The sequence below is a fragment of the Manis pentadactyla genome, chromosome 19, assembly GCF_030020395.1.
Source record: "Manis pentadactyla isolate mManPen7 chromosome 19, mManPen7.hap1, whole genome shotgun sequence".
In the NCBI taxonomy this organism is placed as follows: domain Eukaryota; kingdom Metazoa; phylum Chordata; class Mammalia; order Pholidota; family Manidae; genus Manis; species Manis pentadactyla.
This window is the reverse complement of record NC_080037.1, coordinates 11,719,843-11,743,849: the sequence shown is the minus strand read 5'-3', so window position 1 is coordinate 11,743,849 and position 24,007 is coordinate 11,719,843. Positions and strand designations below refer to the sequence as shown.

General features: G+C 42.5%; 3 protein-coding genes across 4 annotated transcripts in view; 1 reads left to right on the top strand and 2 right to left on the bottom strand.

Moving 5' to 3' along the window:
* Positions 1-549: 549 nt before the first annotated feature.
* RAB13 (RAB13, member RAS oncogene family) lies at positions 550-4,587 on the bottom strand. Of its 2 annotated transcripts, XR_005032131.2 has the most exons (9): positions 4,333-4,585; positions 2,953-3,013; positions 2,073-2,133; positions 1,800-1,877; positions 1,600-1,689; positions 1,432-1,497; positions 1,283-1,336; positions 943-1,104; positions 550-657 (listed from the first exon to the last, which is right to left on the bottom strand). XR_005032131.2 is itself a non-coding variant. In XM_036922263.2 (8 exons), exons 1-8 carry the CDS (start codon positions 4,454-4,456, stop codon positions 1,027-1,029), a joined length of 612 nt encoding a protein of 203 aa, XP_036778158.1. In that variant the 5' UTR covers positions 4,457-4,587; the 3' UTR covers positions 550-1,026. The 2 variants fall into 2 exon arrangements, 1 of the variants encoding a protein (XP_036778158.1); XM_036922263.2 differs by having other exon boundaries at positions 550-1,104; positions 4,333-4,587.
* A 2,258-nt stretch (positions 4,588-6,845) lies between these two features.
* RPS27 (ribosomal protein S27) lies at positions 6,846-8,532 on the top strand. The gene is made up of 4 exons (XM_036922277.2): positions 6,846-6,956; positions 7,264-7,372; positions 7,953-8,063; positions 8,447-8,532. Exons 1-4 carry the CDS (start codon positions 6,951-6,953, stop codon positions 8,473-8,475), a joined length of 255 nt encoding a protein of 84 aa, XP_036778172.1. The 5' UTR covers positions 6,846-6,950; the 3' UTR covers positions 8,476-8,532.
* A 423-nt stretch (positions 8,533-8,955) lies between these two features.
* NUP210L (nucleoporin 210 like) overlaps positions 8,956-24,007 on the bottom strand; it is a 78,218-nt gene continuing 63,166 nt past the window's right edge. The window contains exons 30-40 of the mRNA XM_036922278.2: positions 23,388-23,562; positions 22,354-22,529; positions 21,648-21,865; positions 20,007-20,143; positions 17,246-17,372; positions 15,444-15,590; positions 12,722-12,972; positions 12,056-12,254; positions 9,707-9,811; positions 9,138-9,212; positions 8,956-9,056 (exon numbers count right to left, since the gene is read on the bottom strand). Of these exons, the coding sequence (XP_036778173.2) occupies positions 8,956-9,056; positions 9,138-9,212; positions 9,707-9,811; positions 12,056-12,254; positions 12,722-12,972; positions 15,444-15,590; positions 17,246-17,372; positions 20,007-20,143; positions 21,648-21,865; positions 22,354-22,529; positions 23,388-23,562 (1,711 nt within the window). The remainder of the gene's footprint in view (positions 9,057-9,137; positions 9,213-9,706; positions 9,812-12,055; positions 12,255-12,721; positions 12,973-15,443; positions 15,591-17,245; positions 17,373-20,006; positions 20,144-21,647; positions 21,866-22,353; positions 22,530-23,387; positions 23,563-24,007) is intronic.

Below are 24,007 nucleotides of genomic sequence, written 5' to 3'. Positions count from 1 at the left end.
GCTTGTCCTTCTTATAAATACCAAGCTTATGTGAAGTTGACAACTGCCTGGCACATTAGTAGATGCTCAATAAATATTTATGACTAAATAGACCTCTTCTGTGTCTTTTTTCCCTCATCTCTAAAAGCAGATAAATATGCCCACCAGCTACCTAAAGGGGTTGCTGGTAGGATCAAATATGCTTTGCAGAAATCAGTGTATAAACAATATGAGGTCCTGTTACTTCCCTGAGGCTAGGGCTGTCACTCCCCTGGGAAGGCCCAAGAAAGATTCATCAATAAAAACAAAAAGTCCTGAAATCTCATGGATGTGCTGTGCCTCCAAGGATCCTCTAAACCTCATAATGAAGAGAAGACGTCCAGACCTTCAGGTTTTCAGAGAACCTCAGCTCCTTGCTGTTTTCCTCAAACAGCTGGCAAGGTACAGGTCTAGTCCTGGTGCCGCAGGAACTCAGCCAAGATTCAAGCAGCCCGAATAAAAGAGGCAGGAATTAGGTTTACGAGTAGAGAGCAATTCTGACAATGATGAAAGTTACCCAAACCAGAGACATTTGTGCAAATGGTGGCTTTTAATACCAAGAAAGACCTGCAGAGTGACAGGACAGGACCAAACTTTCTGAAGGTGGTGCTGAGCCAGCCTCTCACAGGACCCTAAAAGCTGATCCCGTAACAGAATAAATCAATTATTTATTTACATTTACGTTTGCTCTGGAAACCCAGGGGAGGTCTGGGGCCAAGGGCTGTTCTTGCTTTCCTTCTCCCTCGCTCCCTACTTCTCACCTTCTCTCACCAACTCAGTTCCTTCTCTTCTCCCTGCCTGTCTTCCCTTTCTATTCACCCTCCTTTCCTTCTTTCCCCCTCTCCTTCTCTTTTCTTCCTTTTTTTTCCTTCTCCACTTTCTCTTCTTCCACCACCTACCCATCTCCATCCCTCCAAGCCCCACCTGCTGTTTCTCCCCCACCCAGGCCCTCAGCCCTGCCTCCCTCAGGCTCAGGCCAGCCTAGGGGTGGGGAGGCAGAATGGGGTCTCAGCCCAGGGAGCACTTGCTGGTGTTCTTCTTGTCACAGGTTTTCAGGTCAGTGCTGGGGGGCTTGTTGCTGTTTCCCTAGAGGGAGAAGGACCCAGGGGTCAGGGTGAGCATGGCTGGCTGGGGTCTCAGGCTACAAACTGCTTGAAGGGGACTCACCCTCATGGTAAGTCTTAGCGCTGCCCTCCTCAGGTTTTATTCCCAACACAAAACACATGCACACAGAGTTGTGCTTAGCCCAGCAGACCCAACTCACCGATCTCCGGCCTCCTGACTTGAGCAAGATGTCGCGGGCCAGGGAACTAAAAGCCTATGGGGAAAGGAGAGATTAGTCAGAGCACGGTGGAGGAAGGAGAGGTTCATCTAACACTCCACCTCTTTGGGGATGGGAGTGGCGTGGCTCACCTCATCCACATTCATACTGGATTTGGCACTTGTCTCGAAAAATCGGATTCCATGCTCCCGAGCCAACTGTTGCGGGGAAGTGGGAAGAAGAGAGTTGGATAAAGGGCAGAAGCCCAGTCCTCCGGAATCGACCTCATCTTGGCCCTCCCGGCCCAGCCTGGCCCTTACCTTGTCTGCCTGCTCCTTCTGCACCTTCCTCTTGGCCTCCATGTCACACTTGTTCCCCAGCAGGAGGCGCTCCACCCCAGCCGAAGCATTCTGGGAGCAAATGGGTGAGAGGAGTAAAAGTTGGGTCCTATCCATCTTCACAATTCCCTTCATCCGCCAGATTCTACACAGTTCCCCCATCTCTCTAGAAGGGTCCTCACCTCTTTGATGCTTTTCATCCAATTCTGAATATTCTCGAAGGATTTCTCATCAGTGATGTCGTATACTAGGATAATGCCCTGGGGGATGGCAGAGTGCACAGTGGAGCCTTGACCATATTCCCATTTAGCTTTCCACTGCCCTCCAAGGGACCCTGCGAGTTCTACCCGTGGAACTAATCCGTACACCATGTGGGGCCCTCTGCAACGCACACTGTACTCCCCTCCCATTTTTCCCTGACCCTCATCCCGCGTCCAGATCCACATTCTTCATACCATGGCTCCACGGTAATAGGCAGTAGTTATTGTTTTGAATCGCTCCTGGCCAGCCGTGTCCCTGAGGAAGCGGAATAGTTCACGGGGCGGGTGGAGGGAAGGACTCTCCAGAGAGCATCCCCTCTACCCCTCCCCCACCCCCAACTAAGAATTTAGCTTTTGCAACAGGGTGGGGCTGAAAGAAACAGAATCTGCACAGGGAAAGGGGGTAAGGGATGGAAGACAGTTGGGTGGACGTGTGAGATGGCAGAGGCCTAAGAAACAAGATTTCTCTGGTTAATCACCAAATGCCTACTCGAAGCACTGTGTAAGTATCATTTTACGCAAATGTGTCATTTTATCTAATCTTCACTCTATCCTTGTGACACACATTTTATTGTCCCTATTTTATACATGAGGAAACAGATTGGGAGAGGCTAAATAACAAATGAAGGTCATTCCGTGACAGAGCCAGCGCAGACCACCTGAACACCTTCAGGGGCTCCGGCTTTCTTATGACAGGTCAAACCTGGGCGTGGCATCCTGGGCTCTTCATAATTTAGAGAGAGCACAAGACTTAAGAGTCAAGTCTTAATTCTGCCACTTGCTAGTTAACTGCTCAGAGCCTGTTTCCACATTATAGCTCAACAGACATGTGTTGTCAAGTTCAGAAAATGCACTGGAGCTGGGAGACGAAAGAGAGTTAAAAAAAAAAGAAAAAGCTGAAAATAGTTGAGCCAGCAGGAAGAGAGATGGAAGGACATCTGAGTGAGGAGACAGAAGTGGATTAGAAGCGCTGGAAGGAACACTGGGGAAAGGAAGAGAAATGAAGCAAACGAAGGACAAGGGTTTAGGAGGTGAATGAGGAGGTCTGGTTAGGAGTCCTCGGGGATTCACTCACCAGACCTGCAGTTTGATTTTCTTCCCGTCTATATCCACAGTGCGGATCTTGAAGTCAATTCCTAGGGTGGAGAGTGTACACTGAAGTTATCACACGTATGTGCGGGCGTGTAAAAGTGCGTGGTGGGAGGGCCAGGCACAGAGCAGTGGCAGGGCCAGAACTTCTGCAGGGGAGACTCTTGGGAAGCGATCTTGTTGGGAAGCCAAGTGTAAAACCCAGAGGATTTTCTAAAAGCTGTATTTCTATAGCAAGCGTATTATTTATACTTAGATCTTATAGACTTGGAGGAGAGAAGCTGATGAACATTCTGCAGGGAGCCGTAAAGCCCTTACGGCACCGCTTGGATCCACTCAGCCAGGCCAGCCGACGACTCCCAATTCAGTCTGTCTCTCCCAAAATACTACTTTCAGATTCCTTTTCCCTTTGGTTTTCACAGCACTCTACTCTGTACTCTATCCACCCTCCTGCATCTGGGGTAAGAAGCGAGGAAAAAAGTAGCTGGTGCCGGTGTGTGTGAACAAACCAGTTCAGGCCAGGCTCGGAATCAAGAATGTCTGAGGCTAAACAAGATTCCTCCTGATCCTGGACTGGTAAAGAGGGGTATTTTTCTTCCCCTTTCTAACCAGAATTGTCTTGAGACTCTCCTTGTCTTATTTCCCAGGCCAGAGGAGATTAAGAAAGATGAGAGGGGAGGAGGGGGAGCCAGTGTTCTTAGTGGAAACTCGGGCACCTCCCCCAGGCCTGTTGGGTGCCCCAGGAGGAGGCTGAGTCACCAGGCTGACTCAGAGACCCCGAAAGTCCCCTCACTCCCACCTTCCTAACCAGGCCGACTACATAGTCATGATTCCAGTCCTTGGGCCCCCTCCAGCACACCCAGCCACTCTGTTCCACCTTCCACCCTACCCAACCTCCTTTTAAGCTGAGGGGCAGGGAGACTGGGAAGGAGATGGTAAGGTGGGGATGCCGTGGGGGATCCTGACACTCAGTGGGACAGAGGCGAGCTTAATCTAATCAGGTGACAGATGTTCAGGGAGAGTGGCTACAGAAATGTGGAGAGTGGATGAAGAGTTCTAGGTGGGTGGGGAGAGTTGCTGAGAGGGAAACAGAGAAAGGTTCGTGTGAATTTGGGGAGCAGGGGAAGGATGATACCAGGAAAATGAGGGCTGGCACAACTGAGGAGTCACCAGAGGCCTCTGAGATGTTAGGGGTCTGGGTACCACCCAGACACAGGTATGCAGGATGGGTCTGAAACAGGGGTTAAGACTAGATTTAGAAGTCTCCCTGCAAGGCGACTGGGAAGTGGAGCCACTAGTGATCCCGGAGCGTGCGGATGAGCGGGCACGGGGGAGTCGGGGGTCTGGGGTATGCCAGTGGGCTCACCGATGGTGGAGATGTAAGTGTTGTTGAAGTTGTCCTCTGCAAAGCGAATGATCAGACAAGTCTTGCCCACCCCTGAGTCCCCGATCAGCAGCAACTTGAAGAGGTGGTCGTAGGCTTTGGCCATGGCGGACACTGGGGGAGCCGGGGGAGGGGTGGGGAAGCGCCGGGCACTGGCAGGCGGGATTGCAGGGTTGGCAGACACAGCGGTCCCGAGCCCAGGCCAGGAAGTTTTCCTCCCTCTCCGCCCAGGCTCCGGGAAGGCGGAGAGACGGCCCTCCTCCGGGCCCCACCCTCTGCCCGCCCACCCCCTTCAGCCGGCCGGGGAGGCCAGCGCAGCCTCCGGTGCCCTGGGCTTTCCCCTCCCATCCTGGGCTGGCCTGTCTCCCTCGCCGTTTCCCACCGTTTGGCTCACTATCGTCCCCCTGGTCTCACTCTTCCAGTCTGAGGCCAAAGAGACTGGGGCGAAGGGAAGTAGAGGAGGGTGAAGGGAAGACGCCCGGAGGAAGAGAAATTTTAGAGGGATTAGGGGAAGAGAAGCATTTGGGGGAATAAGGGTGGCGGCGGGGATGGCACTGGGAATTGGCAGAAACTGGGGGCTGATTTTTGGAAGATACTCAAGGAATATAGAAGCCTTCTGGGTCAATTCTAGAATTATGGTGTTAGTGTTCTGAGCTCTTAGTTCTAGAATCCTAACTTTGAAAAAAGCGCGATGCCCTGGAGTAGGTTATTTGTTGAGTCAGTCTGCCCCCTAGTGGAAAAGAGTGAAAATTAAAGTTTTACATACACGCGCGCCAGAAAATGGGTATAAAGAAACAAGTTTGTCTTTGCCTTTGGAAAACATTTATTCAGAATATCTGGCTTTCTAACAGTGGGTCAATAGAACTGACCTTGCACAGAGTACTGGTTGTGAGAAGGAATCTTTTGTCACTTCCCTTATCCTTGTCACCTTCTGTGCTCATGTTTGTCCTCTCTCAAACACAACTATTCAACCCCCTTTTGTCCATTCTTTTACCTCCCATTATGTCTTCAAGCTGTATCTCAAACCTTGAGTCTTCTTATTTCTCGTCACTGGCCATCTCTCGCTCACCAGTCCTTTACTCTCCAATTTTTATGGATTATTCTGATAAAAATCCATCAGTTCTTTCTCTTTGCATCTTATTTTGTCTGGATCTGGACTTTTCATCCCCAAAGATGTATTCTTGCTCACCTCTCTAAACTGTACTCAGGCTGCTATACACCTGCTTTCACTGGGACCTCAGCTTGGACCTTAGTGCTGAGCTTTGGCCACTGAGCCTTTTCCCCCCTTAACTATGACGGGCTCATTCTGGCCTTGGGTTTTGTATTGACAAGCTCTTCCCTCAACCTAAAGACTGACTCCTTGTCCTTCAGAGTTCAGCCTAAATGTCACTTCCTCAGAGGTTTTTTGACTGGTCAGTAGTGTACTGGAACCAGTTCTTACTGGCTAATGAGAACAGATTGTGCATCTCTTACCAACTCCATGTTTAGTGATGTGAAGTTGAGAGTCTGAAATCGGCCATGGTGGGAGTATCCACACCACTGAAATTAGCAAAGACAACAAATCAGGGCTTTCTTCCAGGGACCTAGTTGTTAAATTTTTACCTGCATGTCGCTGACTGGAACACACAATGCCTTGGCCTATTCCTTTCCTTTGGAATTAACCAGGTCCCCAGATGCTATTTGGGGTCCTCTTCTGTTCTTTATGACAAGTGGACATTCTAAATCTTTGGCTATTATTGTAGAAGATGGATTCTTTGGTCTTCATTTTTCCTTTCTTCTTATTCCCTGTCAAGGGTGTCAGTGCTGCTGAGATAAGAAATCTTGGAAAGTCAGTGCTGTAAAAATGTGAGGAAAAGAAGTGGGAATGTAAATTGGCACAATCTCTTTTTTCTGGAAGGCAGTTTAGTTGTACTTTGAACAACTATATTTAACTTCTCTGGGCATCAGTTCCTAATTTGTAAAATGTGGATAATAATAGTATCAACCTGATAAAGTTGTGAAGATTAATTAACATAGGTAAAGAAGCCAGAACAACGCACGTAGTAAGCACTCTAGAAATAATTGATGTAATTATTACTGAGGGGAAGGGATTGTAAGATAATACAATTTAATCATAGCTAACCCTAGTAGTAGATTGTAGGTGGGGAAAATACAAGGACTTTCTAAAAATGATGTTTACATTTCTGAATTGTTAAGTGGGCAAACTAAATCAACTGAAATACAGGCAAGAAATTTAGGAAGTCCTGACATGGCTCGGTCTCGCTGTTTTTCTCTGCAAATCTTATTTATTAGGCTCCACATATCAAAGTGTACCATGAAGTTTAAAAAGTGTCCTTTTATCCCTTTGCTAGAGATCAAACGCGGACCTTAGGGTAGCAAGCTCACACTCTACATGGTGACATATAGGTGTCACGACTATCATTTAGAGACCTTCCGAAAATGGCAGCCCCCTCCTCGCCCCAGCGCAGGCACACCCGAAAGAGGACCTTCCCAGCATGGCGGCAGGATGCCCAGACGTCACTTCCTGTGGGACGACTGATATAAGGAGCAGGATTTCCGCTTTCGCTCCTTTCCGGCGGTGACGACCTGCCCACAAGATCATGCCTGTGAGTTCCTTGGGTCGGGTTTCGGCGGCGGTCTCGCTCCTCAGTGCACGCGCCCCCCTCGCGCCGGTTTGGATCATAGAGGGCCCTCATTTGCCCATCGCACTTCCTAGGACATTAACTACGGGGACCGCAGAGGCCCGCGGGGATCCGTGCATAGGCGGGAGCGGAGAGGAGATAAGATGGCGGCCCAGCTGCGCAGACCCCGGGCGGCGAGGGGCGAGCTCTCCCCGGTGTCTGGCAGTGGGGGCTGTTTCGATCGCCCCATATTCGCCGTTGGTTTCTAAGTCTTTGCATTTCTGCCTCTTAGCTTGCAAAGGATCTCCTTCATCCCTCTCCAGAAGAGGAGAAGAGGAAACACAAGAAGAAGCGCCTGGTGCAGAGCCCCAATTCCTATTTCATGGATGTGAAATGCCCAGGTGAGGGGCTAGCCTGCGGTAGTGGGGAGAGCGCTGGGCCCCAAGAATAAAAGCTGTAGTGCGAGCTGTGCCATAGCCTTGAAGCAGCCCTGGTTTCTTAAAATTCAAATGTATGAAATGGGTAAAATTTGGCATTTTAGGAGGCGTGGTCCAGAGTGATGTCTCATAACTCCATCATCACACTCTTAACATTTCTTTGTGTTAGGAAACACTTTGATGGTGTTGGGATTCGTCTTGGGTCATTCATGTATTTGTATGTGGGGGCAAGGAGGGTGGATATGTTGACTCGTTTTCTTCAAGGCTTCTTCCCCATTTGAAGGAGTCTATTTTTTCTTTGAATCTTTGGACTCTAGGGGGGTGGGTCACTAATGAATAAAAAACCCATAGGTGGGGGGCAGGTTAGATTGCTTTTGAGTAGGCTTTAATGTCTTTTGAGAGCCAGGTAATCAAGTTTAGAATAGGATAGTACATGTCGAGTTTATGTACCGTGCATGTCTCAATAGATAGATAGTACATAGTACTTGTTTATGTGAGGGAAAGGCCTGGGGAAAACGTGACTTGTTTCTTGATGTGTCCCCAGGGTGCTATAAAATCACCACCGTCTTTAGCCATGCACAAACGGTAGTCCTGTGTGTGGGCTGCTCCACTGTCCTCTGCCAGCCTACAGGGGGGAAAGCAAGGCTTACAGAAGGTAAATGGTTTAACGGATTTGTGATTTGGGGGTTTGAATCTTAAATCGAGTGGGGGATCATGCATAATGTTAATTATCTGACGGTCTTACAAAAAGGGTTGGATTTGGTAGTTTTTTACCCCAAGAAAAGTATTACCACAAACCATATATTTCTTAGTCTCAAAGCACTACTGTCTAAAGCTGGGATGAATGATTAGGTGATAAAAGGGTCTTCATAGGAGCTGAAGCTGATAATGTGCTCAGGTGAAGAAGTAGTAGCTTAAAAAGTTGAGAAAAATAAAGATGGAGCTCTCCTGTGGGTGGCTTATAGGTATCTGGTTTAATGGGATGGGTCAGGATAAGTAGGCTGCTGTCGGTTGACATCTAAACGTTTTTTTTTGCAGGATGCTCTTTCAGACGGAAGCAGCACTAAAAGCACCCTGCATCAAGATGAGTGGGAAACCATCCCAATAAACACATTTTGGATACATCCTGTTTATTGTCTTGTTTTACTGCTAGGAAGTTCCTACCTCAAGTATTCAGGGGCAACCAGAAGAGTGGACTACTAGAGTCATTTGGGGCAAGTAAGTGGCCAAGTACTTAAAAAGTCTATTTGGGACATTTCTATCCACCTAGACTCAGTAAATCTTAAGAGCTGGATAAAAACCTGAGGTGCTGTGTAAATGGAATATTTATTTTCAGTTTGTTTTCTTAGAATTAAGAACAGACAGTTGATCTTTTAGAACACAATACAGAACACCACTTTAATATGAACCAGCTTAGGATCCTTTATTTGTAGTTCTCAGAAGCCTTTTTTTAGAGGCTTAGGAGTGTACAGGTTGCCTTTAGGCTCCTGGTCTAGGGCTTGAAATCTCCAGTCCCTGACAGTTATGGGGACTTGTCCAAGCGGAGGTTAGTGCTTTAGACTCCATAGCCAGTGTTGTAGCCGACTCTGGACTGGGGGGCGTTGTGGACTCATGAAGGGAGGGGAAGAATGTGTGGAGGTGTAAGAACCTAGAAATAGAGAAGGGCCATAGGTTTAGGATGGGTAAAAAAACAACTGAGCTTCTCAAAGATGAAGACAGCAACCTTTACCTGGCTGTGGTGTTCCTGGAGTTGGCATGTAAACCACTGGGACTGTCTGCATCTTGTTTAGGAAGGCATTATATGCTGGGGAAAGAAAGAGGTTGTTACCCAAGAGGCAGATCTGTTCTCATTGGAGAAAGGCCTTAAGGGGCAAAGTATTAAGTACTGCTATTTTAAAAAAAACGGTAATGCTCCAAATTAACGCCATAGGCAGTTACAGGTTTTTATTCTAATGATTTAAGAATTTTTTTTTCAACTTTGGGCAGAAAGATGAGGGAAAATGCAGGTGTAGACAACGGGTGTGATATTCCTTGAGTCTTCTCTATGAGTTTGAGCAACTAGCCATTATCTCAGAATTTTAGTGGTTTCCGCTTCTGAATGGTGTGTTTGCTGCATCCCAGCTTAGTGCTTCTTGGTAGCAGGTTGAGCAGGACGTTCTAAGCCTAGGTGACTAGGGCCAGGGAGGCTAAATGAGATGTGATAAACAGCTAATTTTCATCCTCTAGTTTGTGAAATAAAATGAAGGCAGTTTCCAAGTCCAAAGTCTACGGTGCTGAATATAAGGAAGGACTCCTTACCTAGAAAGATGAAAGCTGTTGATGCCAACACCGCAAAGAGGGTAAAGAGGAGGATCTGATGAGAGCCCACGAACTTCTGGAGGACACCTGAATCTTCACATTGATCTATGCATTGGCCAGAGTAAAACAAGATAACACATCCAGGACAGATGCTTAACATTTAAAAACTTGTGTGGTCATAAGAGTAGCAGAAGCACTCAAAAGTCCAGCCCTCAAGGAAATTATTTTGCTACCTACCAAAGTTAAAGGTAAACTGTACTTGGCTCCTCCACCTCTTTTTGGCTTGTTTCTATTGCCAAAGAAATAAACTGCAATGCTTGAGTTTGTTTATTTGTCTCAGCTTACGAGAGGGCATCTGAATCCTCTGCCACCTTAAAATGCCTGTTGCCTTCCCTGTGCACTTAACTCCAGATTACTTGTTCCCTTTACCAAACGTGTAAATCTGGTGATTGAATTCCTAGTCCTAATTCCTCTATTCTGAAACATTTCTCTGGATCACCGGTGACCTCTTAAATCCAGGGGCCCCTTGTCCTTTTTTACTCGATGACATTTCTAGGGAGCATTCTGATACGTATATAAGCTTGTCCTCAATAAAACTTAAGACTTGTGTTTTTGAAACATACTCCACATATATCTGACTTCAGTTATTTCAAATTCTTCAGAAATGAACTCTTTCCCCTCCCCACCCTCAAACTGCCTGAACTACAGGGCTTTCCATAAAAACCGTCTCTGGGCCCTCATACACCTCTAGTATAGTCCCTCTATCTTTGGACTCCTACCTGATCTTACCTCTTAACCACACTCGGCAACTGTTAAACTGCTTCATTGAATCAGATTGCTTGAAACGCATGCACTAAAGACAATGTCTGTACTAATCCTTGATCATGTCCCACTTGGAGGCTTGGCTTTATAATGTCTGTAGGATGAGTCTACATAAAACTCAATAGGCATGTTACCAATTTTTCCTTCTGTTCAGGTTACCCTGAACTTACTATCTCCCCTATCAGGCCCAGTCTTACATCTGCTTCCTGCAGTAGGTACCATGCCTGGTGTGTATCCGGAGGTACTCACATGCTTGTGTGAATGAGCTAAAGGTTGGGTTGGATAATTATCCCACCCACCATGGCTGTACTGTCCCCACTGGTCCCTCTTATCTCCAAGAAGTGCAGGAGTTCTTCACCATTTTTGTGGCATAAGTAACTGGCAGTCTGGTGAAGCCTATGGGTTTGACCCCAGAATGTTTGTAAATGCAAAAAATGCATAGGAATAAAGGAAGCTATCAGTTAACCAAAGTAGAGAAACCTTATTTGTGACATGTTACACAATTAAAATGTTTAAAAGGCCTAATTTGTGATACAGTAATATGTGCTTTAGTAACAATAAAAATCTAGTCTTAAGTCTGATAATTACTAATTTTTAAGAGAAATCAAGATCTGATCATTGGAACATGAAAATGCCTGGATTCCATTCACATGTTTTCATTACATGACATGATAAAATCACACACTGGTTTATTGCCTATACTCACAGTCAGTGGATATGCTGGCTTTCAGATAAACTGGAAATACAAAATTATTTTTCCCATTCAAAATCATGGACACTTGCAGAGATTTGTGAACTCTAGTTTAAAAACTGCTCTAATGGAGCACAGGTTGGAGTTGAACACTTCTAGTGGTGGGACCTTGACTCAATTTCCTTAACTCTTAAAAAGGGAAAAACATCTAAGAGTTCAGAGAATTAAAAAGCATATAAATATGCTTAAGAGATGGACTAGTACTTTCAAGAAAAAATCTTATACCCATTAGAACACAATACTAGGGTTCAGCCTAATTATTCCCAGTAATTAAGGAAAACTTTCCCTGGAGGGATGGGCAAGGGAAGTGACAAATACAAGAAGGATGATTCTCTGGCTTTCCTAACACCTCTTTCCATGACTACGTGTTCCCATCCCATCCAAACTTAGCATCATTTAAACTAGGTAATGGCTGCAATCAGGGTTTTGGAAAGCTGAGTCTTCGTTCTAGGGTCCCATTGCCTGACGCAAAAAGATCTGCTAAATACTAATGAAGAAAATGAAACATTAAGGTTTAAAATAGGGTAAGTAGTACACTTATGAAGCTGACAAATTTACGTTAAATGGACATAACTGATTTTTAAATTCATAACATCTAGTGGTCACATCTAGCTACCTGAAGGTTATGTTTTGGGTAGGCCTGGAAAGTAAGATCCATGCCCCAGCTAGTCTGGCTAATCTTGGTAAAGTGGCTGAATGTTTCCCATGAACATTAATTGTGAGTAATACATTGTCTTCTTTCCTCTAGATTAAAAATAGAAGCCCCCAATGCTCACCTGTACCAGACTTAATAGCTCTCACTAGTATGGCCTCCCTTTGACTGGTGAGCACACAGGAAATGTTGATGAAAACAGGTGATGCCTTGTGCTGCAGGGAGGTAAAGTTGACTACTCCTACCAGGTAGATAGCCAGGCCAGGCATGAGGGAAGAGCGCCTCTGGCGAGAGACCACTAGAGCTGGGGAGCTGGGGAAGACCTTGGAGAAAAGATAAAATGGCTTGTCTGAAAGAAGAAAAACCTGTTCTGTATCAATACTTCCCAATCTTAAGCATATATAGTAAGACACCTGGATTTCTAGTTCTTGCTGTCTGACAATAAGACATTTGCTTTTCTACACTTAGATGTGCGGAGGGATAAGGGAAGAAAATGATCTGTGAGAACAAAATAGGTTTCAAAAAATTTTTAAACTAGAATTCTAAAAGTTGTTTGAAAGGTTGTTTTAAGATAGTACAGGTGCTCTCTTCTAGACTGATAAAGCTCATGACTTAGATTTGGGATTCTGGGAGTCCCCCTGGCATTCTGAAGGGGACAGATTTTTGAAGTTCCCTGTGATGAATTTTATCAAGTCATTCAGTAACTGTTCCTTTACCCTCAGACTGGGAATAAAGAATCTTTCTGTGAAACTCTGATCTCAGTTCGGTTTTGGTTCAGTCCTTAACATACCTCTAGCTTCTCAAGAACTTTATCCACTCCCAGTATTCTTATCTCTCTAACATCTTGTTTGTGGCTAAGAACCAATTCTGACTGGTTGATGTAAAAGGCTGGGATGAAAGGAATGAGAATTCTTTGCATTCCATTCTTGCTACTTTCACTGACAAGTGTGGCCCACCCGTAGACGTAGGTGTCAGCCAAGCTGAGGGCCTGGAGAAGCTCCTTTGACTGGGGTCGAACCTTAATCAGGCAGACATAAACCCCTAAAGAAAATAAAAAACAATGAACAGGAAGGTTCAGAGATTGTATGAGCTGACTGAGGATAGGAGGGAGAAATGGGGACATACAAATACAGGAGAAAATATGAGCTCAGTTTTGAGTACTCACTGTTAGCACACTTGGTCACTATGGGGGAGGATACCAAAGAAAACAGTCCCAGAGAATCCACAACTGACTTCATTGCTTAAGAACACATTACTAAGCATTTACCCTAAGCAAATTAAAACACTAATTTGAAAAGATAATATGTATCCCTATGATCATTGCAACATTATTTACAATAGCCAACATACAGAAGCAACCTAAGTGTACATCTATAGATGAATGAATGAAGCTGTGATACAAAAAATAGAATATTACTCAGCCATAAAAAAAGAAATCTTTCCACTTGTGACAACATGAATGGACCTAGAGGGTGTTATGCTAAGTGAAATAAGTCAAGTACCATGTGATTTCATTCATTTAGAATCTAAAAAATGAACAAACCAACAAAACAAATAGATACATAAACCCGGACAGCAAACTGGTGGTTGCCACAGGTGGGAAGGTAAGGGTGAAATGGCTGAAGGGGATAAAGATGTACAAACTTCCAACTACAAAGAAGTCACAGGGATATCAAGTAGAGCATAAAGAATATAGTCAGTAATATTGTAATAACTGTATGGTGACAGATGGTAACTACACTTAAAAGTGGTGAGCATTTTGTAATATATATAAATGTCAAATAATGATGTTGGATGGACCTAGAGGGTATTATGCTCAGTGAAATAAGCCAGATGGAGAAAGACAAATACTGTATGATTTCACTTATTTGTGGAATATAAAAACAAAGCAAAATGTGAACTAAAGAGCAGTAGACTCACAGACACTGAGAAGTGACTGGTAGTTATCATGGGGAAGAAAGAGGTTGGGGTGAGGGGGATAAAAGGACAGAAAAATTCTCAATTATAAGTTGGTCATGGGGATAGTAGTACAGCATGGAGAATATAGTCAATGATTCTGTAATGTCTTTCTATGTTGACAGATAGTAACTGCACTAGTTGGGTTGAGGATTTAATAATATGGCTAATTTAAACCACCGTGTTGTACATCTGAAACCAATATGAGACTGTATATCAACAGTACTTCAATAAAAACAAATCACTATGTTGTACACCTGAAACTAATATTGTATGTCAACTATACCTCAATTAAAAATTTTAAAAATCATTACTAGTAAATCAAGCAACGGATTATTAAACAATATAGCATAAATAGGGAAATTAAGGGGATATGGAATTAAGTAGTCAGAGTTGGTGAGACCAGGAAAGGGTTTATGAAAGAAAGATAAGCTTTGAGCATGGTTTAATCACTTCTCGGTCAAATTACCTCTTGACGGCCTTGTTTCTGTCAACAGTAGAATACTTCCAGTTACCCACACTCAAACCTAGGCTGTCTCTTAACACCCTTTCCTTCATTCCTATATCTAGTCGTTCTCCAAATCTTGCTAAGTCATCCTTTGAAATGTCTGTGACATCTGCCTCCTCTGTTAATATTTCCCTGTTACTCTCTCTGTTCTAGACCCTCATTAACTCATGCTTGGATTATTGCAATGGCCCCTCACTAGTCTCCTTCCTTCCCATTCTTTCTTATCTGTGTACTGGAACTGCTTTTATCTTATTTTTGAAAACTCCAGGGCTATACATTGCCTGGAATGCCCTGTTCTCTTCACATCGAGCTAACTCCTAGTCATACTTCTAAAGGTTAGTTCCTCTATAAAGCCTTACTTAAACCCCCAAATTTGATGTAGATACTCCTTTTTGCGACCATAGCATCCCAGGTATATCTTTGTACCTAGTTACCCTGTGCAGTTCTAGTAAGAGTTAAAAGCCTCATCTTAGTTGTCTTTGTACCTCCAGTGCCTGTCTTAGTACCGGGCATTCTATTTGGTGCTCAACAGTTTGCTGAATGAACCAACCTTTAGTGGCTGCTCATTACTCCTACCATTCAAACTGCCTGATACTGGAGTAGAAGCTCCCTCATTATGTAGCACTATTCCATTTATGTCATACCTTTGACTTGGATCCTCTCATTTTAGATCAGTTGGTTTATATCAAGTTATCCCAATGGCATGCCTATTTCTACTTCCTGCTTGCTAATGCTGTTCAGCTTGGAATATCCTTCAGTTTAACAACAAACATTCAAACACGATGTCACTTGCCAGGGATAAGAGACAAGACATAATCCAAGCCCCCACAGATATAAGGACTAACAAGGAAATAGTAAATTAGAACAGCACAGGGCATTATACAAATATGTTAAAATTTTGTTGAATGGATCAAACAGTGTTCATTGAGAAAGATGCGTAATTACACAGCGAATGGAACTGGGAAACATAAATGCAATCCAGTAAGAAAGTGACAACTGTACAAGTATGAAAACAAGGAGGAAACCAGATTGAACTGGTGGAACCCACCTTTCTCCATGCTGAAATCTGACTGGACATGAAAGACTTCACTTGCTGGAATGTTCAGCTGTGTGTTACTGAACTGTACATGGCACAACACGAAAGTCTCTGGAAGAAGTGTTGTGACGGCCAAGGCCTGACTTGGGGTGCAGGAGCCTAATAAGTAAAAAGAAGTAGATAACTGTCACTAAAAAGAGGAGTCCATTATATTGAGGCAGTTTGGTATTAGAAAAAACAAAACACTGGAAACAAAAAAGAGGGTCATTTCTGCCTGGTTTGCCCATCTCTGTTGGCTCCTGCTACAATCTGTGGGAGAATAGACAAAGACCCTTGCCTCTGGTAGTTTATGAATAACTTTAGTGGGGCTTTCATTATCAGTATCATAGGTGGTGGCCTCTTTCAAAGGTTTTTGGAATTCATGAATGGGAACAAAACATCATAGAGAAATTGGACAGTTATTAAACATAAAGTACTATAGTTGAGAGGTAGCTTTTAAGTCTAGGAAGGTTTGTTTTCCATAACCAATTGGAGTACGAGTCAAGTCAAAGATCTGTAAAACTTCACTACAAGTGGTGCCTTAAACAGCAGCCATTTAGCCTGCAAGAAATGGATTGGTGCCGTGGACAGGTCAGCTGCAATGGATGGCATTCTAAATAGGTCCTGTTACCAAGATTTTCCCTGCAGTTTCTTAATGGTCTCAGTTTGTTGAAGCTCTTTCTCAATTGCTGGCAGTCCAGGAATCATTTTCATCTTTTGAGACTATTGGCAATATCAAAGGAACTGTTTCATGAGGTTTCATAAAGAACAAGTTGTGGTTTTAAAATAAAATAAGGATCCTGGGGGAAAAAAATTGCAATCTATTTGTAAAAGTCATAAGGTAGACAACTATGAGTTAATGCTATGAAGAAACATTAAATAAATAAAATGTGGAATTTGTTTTCTTTTAAAAAAAAGGCAATGAAAAGCTTGCTGCACTGATGGACAGTGACTGAATTGTGGTATGGGTGAGGACTTGATAATATGGGTAAATGTAGTAACCACATTGTTTTTTCATGTGAAACCTTCATAAGAGTGTATATCAATCATACCTTAATAAAAAATTTAAAAAAAAAAAGCAATGAAAGGATGTAACATGGGCTTCGGAGTGGGACATTATCCACCACTATGCCCCTAACTGCTTGTTACCTTGTGCACTTCATCTGCTCTGAGACTCAATTTTCTCATCTTTAAAATGAGGATAATTGCTACATGATAAGACTTAATGATATAAAATATAGAAAAATTCCTAACCTGGTATCTAGAATCTATTAAGTGCTTGTAAAGGAGAAGTCTCCCTCCTTTTTTTGACAGTTAATCATAGTCCAATACAGAACAACACTAAGTAAATCTGTTGAGCAAATAACATTTCAGGTGTCACCTAGTCCAATAATTCACAAATGTGGGGAGGCTGTAAAAGAATTGTACGCTAGGACCAATCCCAAACTTATTAAATCTCTGGACAGAGCCTAAGAATCTGTTTGTTTTTTAATGTCCTTGGGTAACCGTGAAAATCAGTCATGTTTGGAAATCCCACCACCTCCTGTTCTCAGGCAGGGTTATAACTAGAAAACCAATGTAATTAGGTTGAGCCTATTTCAAACTCTTCATCCAGTCATTTCTGAGGCCATATCTCTCAACGATTTATTTGTTAAGGTGGAGTCACTTAGAAATAAAAGGGAACTTGGATTACTAACCTAAAGGGGTAAATGAAATGAAATGAAATGATGGGAAAGATGGAAACAACTGCCCAGACCTATAAAGAGATTCCCAACCTTTAAGATTGACACTATTTCTGCCAGTGGTGATGAAGAACTTGAACTCCGCTGAATCGGGGGCATTGGTGAGGTAAGTCTTGAGGTCATAACTGAGTGTTAATCTTGATGACGCATTGACCTTCACCTGTCAGCAAACCAAAGGAAAATCTGTACCTAAGTTCTCAGGGAATCTTGTTCTCTCTCTCCACCCCTCATAACTTACCAAAAGGATTTGTTTCACACAAACATTGCCCTTTTAGTTGATTACATGTTTTGAACCACAAAATCTGTTCACCTTTGAGAAGAAAACATTTTTTTCTAAAAGGAGGATTTTGTCCATTATTTCTTCTGTCATATCTTCCCTTTGTATGACTCTGTTAATATGCCTTTGAAGACAATTGCAACTTTCTTTAGAAAATTTTTTCTCTTTAGTTGCATACAATCTCAACCTTTTCTGAGATTTCAAACTTTGTTTCTCTCAATATACTTATAATGTTCAGCCTCATACTGTAGGTATTTTTATACTTGTTAAAAATCCCTCTTATTAGATTCCAAGTTCTTCAATTTAGAACCCTGATTTTTCTTTGTATATCCTATACTGTGCCTTGTATTTAATGCAAGTGCTTATTGATTACATAAAGTAGAGGATGATGATGACCCTTGTTCCCCCAAATATTTACTAAATGTAATATACTGTCCAGTCTCATCAGGACTACCAGAATTTTTTGTTTTTTTCAAATATTCAAGGACCTTAAAAACAAGTTAGTTACATTAAGAGCTCACTGATGGAAGAAGTTTTGTCTTTTTCATCTCTGTATTTTCAGAGCCTAGCACAATGGCTGACACATAAGAGGCCTCAGTGAGTGTCTGCTGGTTAGTGAATAATATAATGAGGATTACACAAAGTACACAAACCAGAATATAATGGTATTCTGACTTTGTAGCCTCGGACCCCATAGCCCGTTCCCTCCCTTGCCTTTCGTGGCACCCTTGCCCTTGCTTTTCTAGTACCTAGACCTGCTCAGTCTCTTTTCCTAGTTGTCTTCTCATGCTACCTCTGTCCTCAACCCTCTTATCTGCTCAAGGTACAAATTCTCTTTAGCTGTTACCCAATTTTTACCTCTCTACCCTTATAAACTTCTGGTCTTCAAATACAACATATACTTTTATTTGCCATTGCACATCTATGCCTTTAGTCTAAAATGCTGTCTCTTTTTTTTCTGCCAAACTCTTAAACTTCAATACTCAGTTTCAATGTCATATCTGGAAAATTGAGCCTTTATGTCTAGGCAGAAATTAGTGACTGTCTTCTGTATTCTATGAGCATTTCTGACATACCACGAGTGAAGCAATGGCTAATTATGTTGGAGTTATTTATACCCTTTCTATGTAATTCTAACACCACTAGACTGTGAGCTCCTTAGGAGAAGGCATCAGACACCATGTGTGCACGCATTGGGCAATTCACTTATCTATAAAAATCGGGATGATACTTAAATCATGACAATTATCCTGGATGTAAAATAAAAACAAAACATGTAAAGTGCCAAGCCCATAGTAGATGCTCAAAAAATAATAGCTGTTCTATTTGAGGACTGGAAAGAGGAACAAACAAGTTCTTTGGACATGGAGGAAGGAGATCTTATATGTAAATAAGGAGGAAATAGAAGACTCCATAAAGCCACCCCTTCCCTCATTCCTCAGCATCTCAGCATCAGGCTGCCAGAGTTTTGAACTTCGTCTGTGAGCATCTGTGCTTTTATCTCAATTTATGTTGTGCATCCATTAGCAAGATGTGTCCTAAGGTATCAGAAAGGCCTGAGAGAGTTTATTTTCTGGGTCTTGGAATACTCAAAATTTGTTCCATATAAATCAATGGCACACTTCTTCACTCTACGCCATTTTGGCTTATGAAAGCTTTCACAGGAACACTCCTTTGGGATAGTAGGGGGAACTGGTACTTTCTCTACTTAGCTTCCAGGACACCAGTATCTCTGGGTTTTCCTCCCACTTTCCTGGTGGTTTCTTACGAGTCTTCCTGTTGATTATCTTCTCCCAGAGCTCTTAGTAATGGAGTGCCCCCAAAGCTTAGTCCTAGGGCCTTTTCTCTACTTACACTCTTTCTCTTCGTGATCTAGTGGCTTTAATATCATTTCTATGCCAATGACTCCCAGACTTTTACATCCAGCTACCCCAACATATCCATTTAACATCTAATAGACATCCAGTTTTACAAGTCCAAAACTGACTGCTCTTCTCCCCAAAACTGTTGCATCTATAGTCTTCCCCATTTCAGTTGAGGGCAACTCTGTCCTTTTAGTTATTCAATCAAAAAGCTGAAGTCATTCTTGGGGCTCTCATACTCATTACATATAATCTTTCAGGAAATTCTCTTGGCTGTACTTTAAAAATATACTTAGAATCTGATCACCTTCTCTTCGTGTCCTCTGTTACCACCCTGGTCCACTATCATCTCTCACCTGGACTACTTCAGTAGCTTCCCAAATGGTCTCTTGGCTTTTACCCTTGCCCCTGCAGTCTGGTACCAACGAGCTAGTAGCCACAAAGATATTTTAAAATATAAATCAGACTAGTCATTATTCTGGTTATGAAACCTAATCACTGTTTAGCTTTATGTTCCAAAAAATTTGCTGGCAGGCTTTATATACAATATTTTTTGAGTGAATGTCTTTTCCTAGGATGTGCTTTCTATAGGCATATCCCCATATATGGAAATAGTCACCCTAGGCTCTTCAACCCTGGTACTGTTAGGTTTTACCTCTCGGTACGTTCTCACCACTCCTGGTATGTCATGAAAGACTGTTGCTATTCCCGGGCTCCTGGCCACCCCTACCCCAGTGACAATGTCTATTTGTAGAATATTGGCAGCGGAAATCATCCATGTCCCAGGTTCACCTAGGAAAAGACAACAGAAAGCACTTGGCTGCAACCTTTGATATAAATTGATGGTCACTCTAACTTAGATACCAAATCAGTGGACCATTCAAGCATACAGATATCTCTTCCAGCTTTGAGGATAACATGGTTTTCTGAATGACCGGTTCCCTTTGTACACCATCATGCCAGCAAAGTATGATAGAAATTACTGACCTTCAGAATCATAATAGGAACTAGTTTGTTAGAGAATGTAACTATTCTCCTCAGAAAAAAAAAAAAAACTCTTTTTACATGCAGGGATAACTCTCTGATTAAAATTTGTTTAGACCCTGCTAAGGATGCATCTGCTTTGAGCTACTGCCTGATATCAGCAGGTAGATCCCAAGAAGGTGACACCTGGCAGAAGATTTGTTTACTTTTGTGTAAATTTCCAGATGGCAGAGGAATGCCAAAGGTCAGGTTAGATTACTGAGCCTGGCATGTGGCCCTTTTGCTACCTCATCCAAAGTGGTATAGATTCAGGATGCCCCCAAAATTCCACAATGGAAGACAGAGGGACAAGCGTGGCAAAACCTAGCAAAAGAGAGTTAACTGCCTCTGCCTCCATTGACAAGAGATTAACAATCATTGGATTGTAACTCTGTCAACCTTAAAGCAGGGTTAGTTCTCCGGCTCTGGATTACATGTTAGCAGTAGTTGCTCGCAAATCAGTTGTTAGAGGATTGGAGGATTTGAGTCAGGCTGAATAGAATTCCCTTTGTATAAAACCCAATTATATAATTAATGCTAAAGTCAGGTCCAACACTATATTACTTGACCCAAACACATGTATCCACAGAGTCCAGAAGAGGTTGCAAAGTCAAAGCCACACTTTAGCCTGGCAGTCCTATCTGGATGGATTATTTGTATGCATGCACCCAGGCACCGTGCACTACGTTGTAATATGCTACCTGTGAGCCCAAAGAATTAACATTCATTCTAACCAAATACTGATTTTCTCTAATTCATTAGTTTTCCTTTGAACAAAAATGCTTTGACAATCAAGAATATAGTTTAGCCCAGTACAAGGCCAAACTTTATTACAGTGATGATATATTTAGGAGTTAGTTCTTCAAATGTGTCTCACAAAACAGTGTATAAACAATTGGTTCTTACAACTAAAGCCTTATTGCCCCTTCCTTCCTTTTATTTCATCCTTTATTGCTCTTTAACCCAGCAATTACCCTCCTTGAGAAGTTGGGGGTGGGGGAGAAGGCATGGTACATGTCCTTGTTTACATAATACAATAGAGAGAGCTATTCATTCCACAGGTGCTTGATACATATTTTTGGATATTACCTCTAACTGGCTGGTTATTTCGACAAATGGGTATTAATTATCAGTTAACAAAAAAATAGGAAGACACATAAAAGTATTTGCTTTCTCAGAGAGGCCCTCAGATTTTAGGTAATTTGGAAAAAATCCTCCAAGGGATGAGTTGTTTTCTAATCCTGTGAGGTTAAGAAAGGGAAGTTATCCAGACCATTCTGGTTGAGCAGGTGAGTGCTGAAGCAGATGACATCTCCGACGAAGGTAAGCTTGGTGTCTGGCTCAATGGCATGTTCTACAGCAACAGGAATGTAATCAGCCATGCCTGGATGTCTTTGGTCCCAGAGCCCCACAATTGTCACCCCTCTGTTCACAGCCTGGGCCATGTATGTATAGTTCCTAGTCCCTGGTCCAATGAGCAGTAGGTCATCTCTGAAAGTAGACAATGAAAGGTAGAAATCTCTGTAAAGAGGTAATAGTTAGGAACAGTTCTGGAGGTAGACCCTATCACAACAGTGTATATTCAACAGCTGGAATGTTTAGAAGGAATTCTACAATGGAGAGAAAGCAACTAGGAGCCAGGGATCAGGTCTGCTACCTTGGTATATGTAGTACTCAGTAAGGTTTTTTTTTTCATTAACAATTTTTTTTCTAATATTGTTTTTTGATAATAATACTCTAATTAGCTCCCTATGGGAGCTTTCTGTGAACTAGAACTTGACAGATATAAAACGTCCTGAAATTTTTCATCATTGAACAACTAATACGACTCTGGTCTTTTCCCATTTTTTTAATGAAAGAATAAAGACCATATTCCGAGTGCAGAACTGAGAGGAATTTACTGGAGCTGCTCTATAACAGTAGCCTAATCTGCAAGGTTTCTCCTACAGTGATAACACCCCCACCTTTGACTTCCATACCTGTTCAGAGCCAGGTAAAGCTGGGTATTGTGTGTGTGGAATTTCTCTCCAATGTTATTATAAAACTGCACAACGAGGGTGAGAGACATGCCCAGGGGAAAGGCTGACAGAGCCCCTCCTGGGGCTGTGTAAAGTCTGGGCTGGCTGCTCATTCGCAGGTATGTCACTGGCGCTACCTGTGGGAGACAAAACCGACTGGTACAGGGAAGGATGGATTGGAGAGAGCTGCGACCACATTCTGAGATTTATAATCAATGATAAAAATGGTGTTCCTCTTTTGTAGGAAATAGTTAGCTCTTGAGATGAAATTGAGATAAAGTGAAAAAGAAATATGGCAGCACAGGAAATGCCTTTTTAATTATTAAAACTGTGGAATGTGAAGGAAAGCTGGCACTTTCTGAGAAAAGGACTGCAATTCATCTATTGTGTGCACGGTGCTCAATATGTATTGTTAATAATTGATCATTTATCAAGAATACTATAGACTGTTTTTATACTGTATGAGACAAGCTGTGATACAGTAAGAGAAGTCCAGCTTTGAACTCTGGTTTCATCATTTCATAGCTTCCTTTAATCATTCTAGGTCTCGGATTTCTTTAGTTTAATAGGGATGACAATGTCTACCTCATAGGGCTTGTGTGGTAGTTTAAGAGATAATATACATATGAGGACCAACATAGCGGCTAAAATACACTAGACGTATTAGAAATGTTTTTTGGTGTTAGACTAAATTTTTTGTTCTAAAAATTTTTAATTTTAGAATTCTAACAAGCCTAATTTTGATGGCAATAGTCCTACACTTTTCCCACACCAACCCTTTTGCCAAAGTTCCTCAGAAAACATACCGATTTGAGGCTAATCCCTTTTATAACAAGGACTTTAAGACCACTTTAATTTGATGGCTTATAACAATGTCAAGATTGTCCTTTTATCTTATAGTTCATTTCTGACTTCCAGAGAAGTTTCTAGTTCTATATAAGGAAATCTGCCATGGTATTCCTTTTATTTATTTTTCAGTAAGTCCCTGAACTCACCTGAACCGCAGTTATGGTTGTTTGGTTGACTCCAAAAGGTTCTATAGAAGTGACTTCCAACACGGCAGTACCTGCCACGGAACCAGCTTCCAGGAGCCCTTCCCCATCCTCCTCAATGACAGATGAATTAGGGAAACACTTGAGCACACGGGAACTCACAAAGGCGGCCCCTTCCCTAGGGAACAAATGGAGCAGGTGGGATTTTGGGGGGTCTCTGTTTGATCAGAAAGAAAGGAGCAGATGGCCAAGATCACTGTTAGAGACTGTACTCTGAGGAAATTGTCATTTTCCATGTATGTTTTGTTCTTATTCATTTGTCAGGTAAAAGACTGCCTTTAGATTATGCTTATTTCTCTAAAAATCAAATCCACATATTTATCACTAAAAAATTATTTGGCCAAAAGAACTTAAAACAGACATTTAAACACATACTTTTGCATGAATATTCATAGCAGACTATTCACGATAATCCAAAACAGCCCAAATGTCCATCAATAGATGAGAGGATAAATAAAATGTTTTATAGCCAGACAATGGAATATTATTCAATTATAAAAAGGAATGAAGTACTGATACATGCTACAACGTGGATGAACCTCATAAACATTATGGTAACTGGA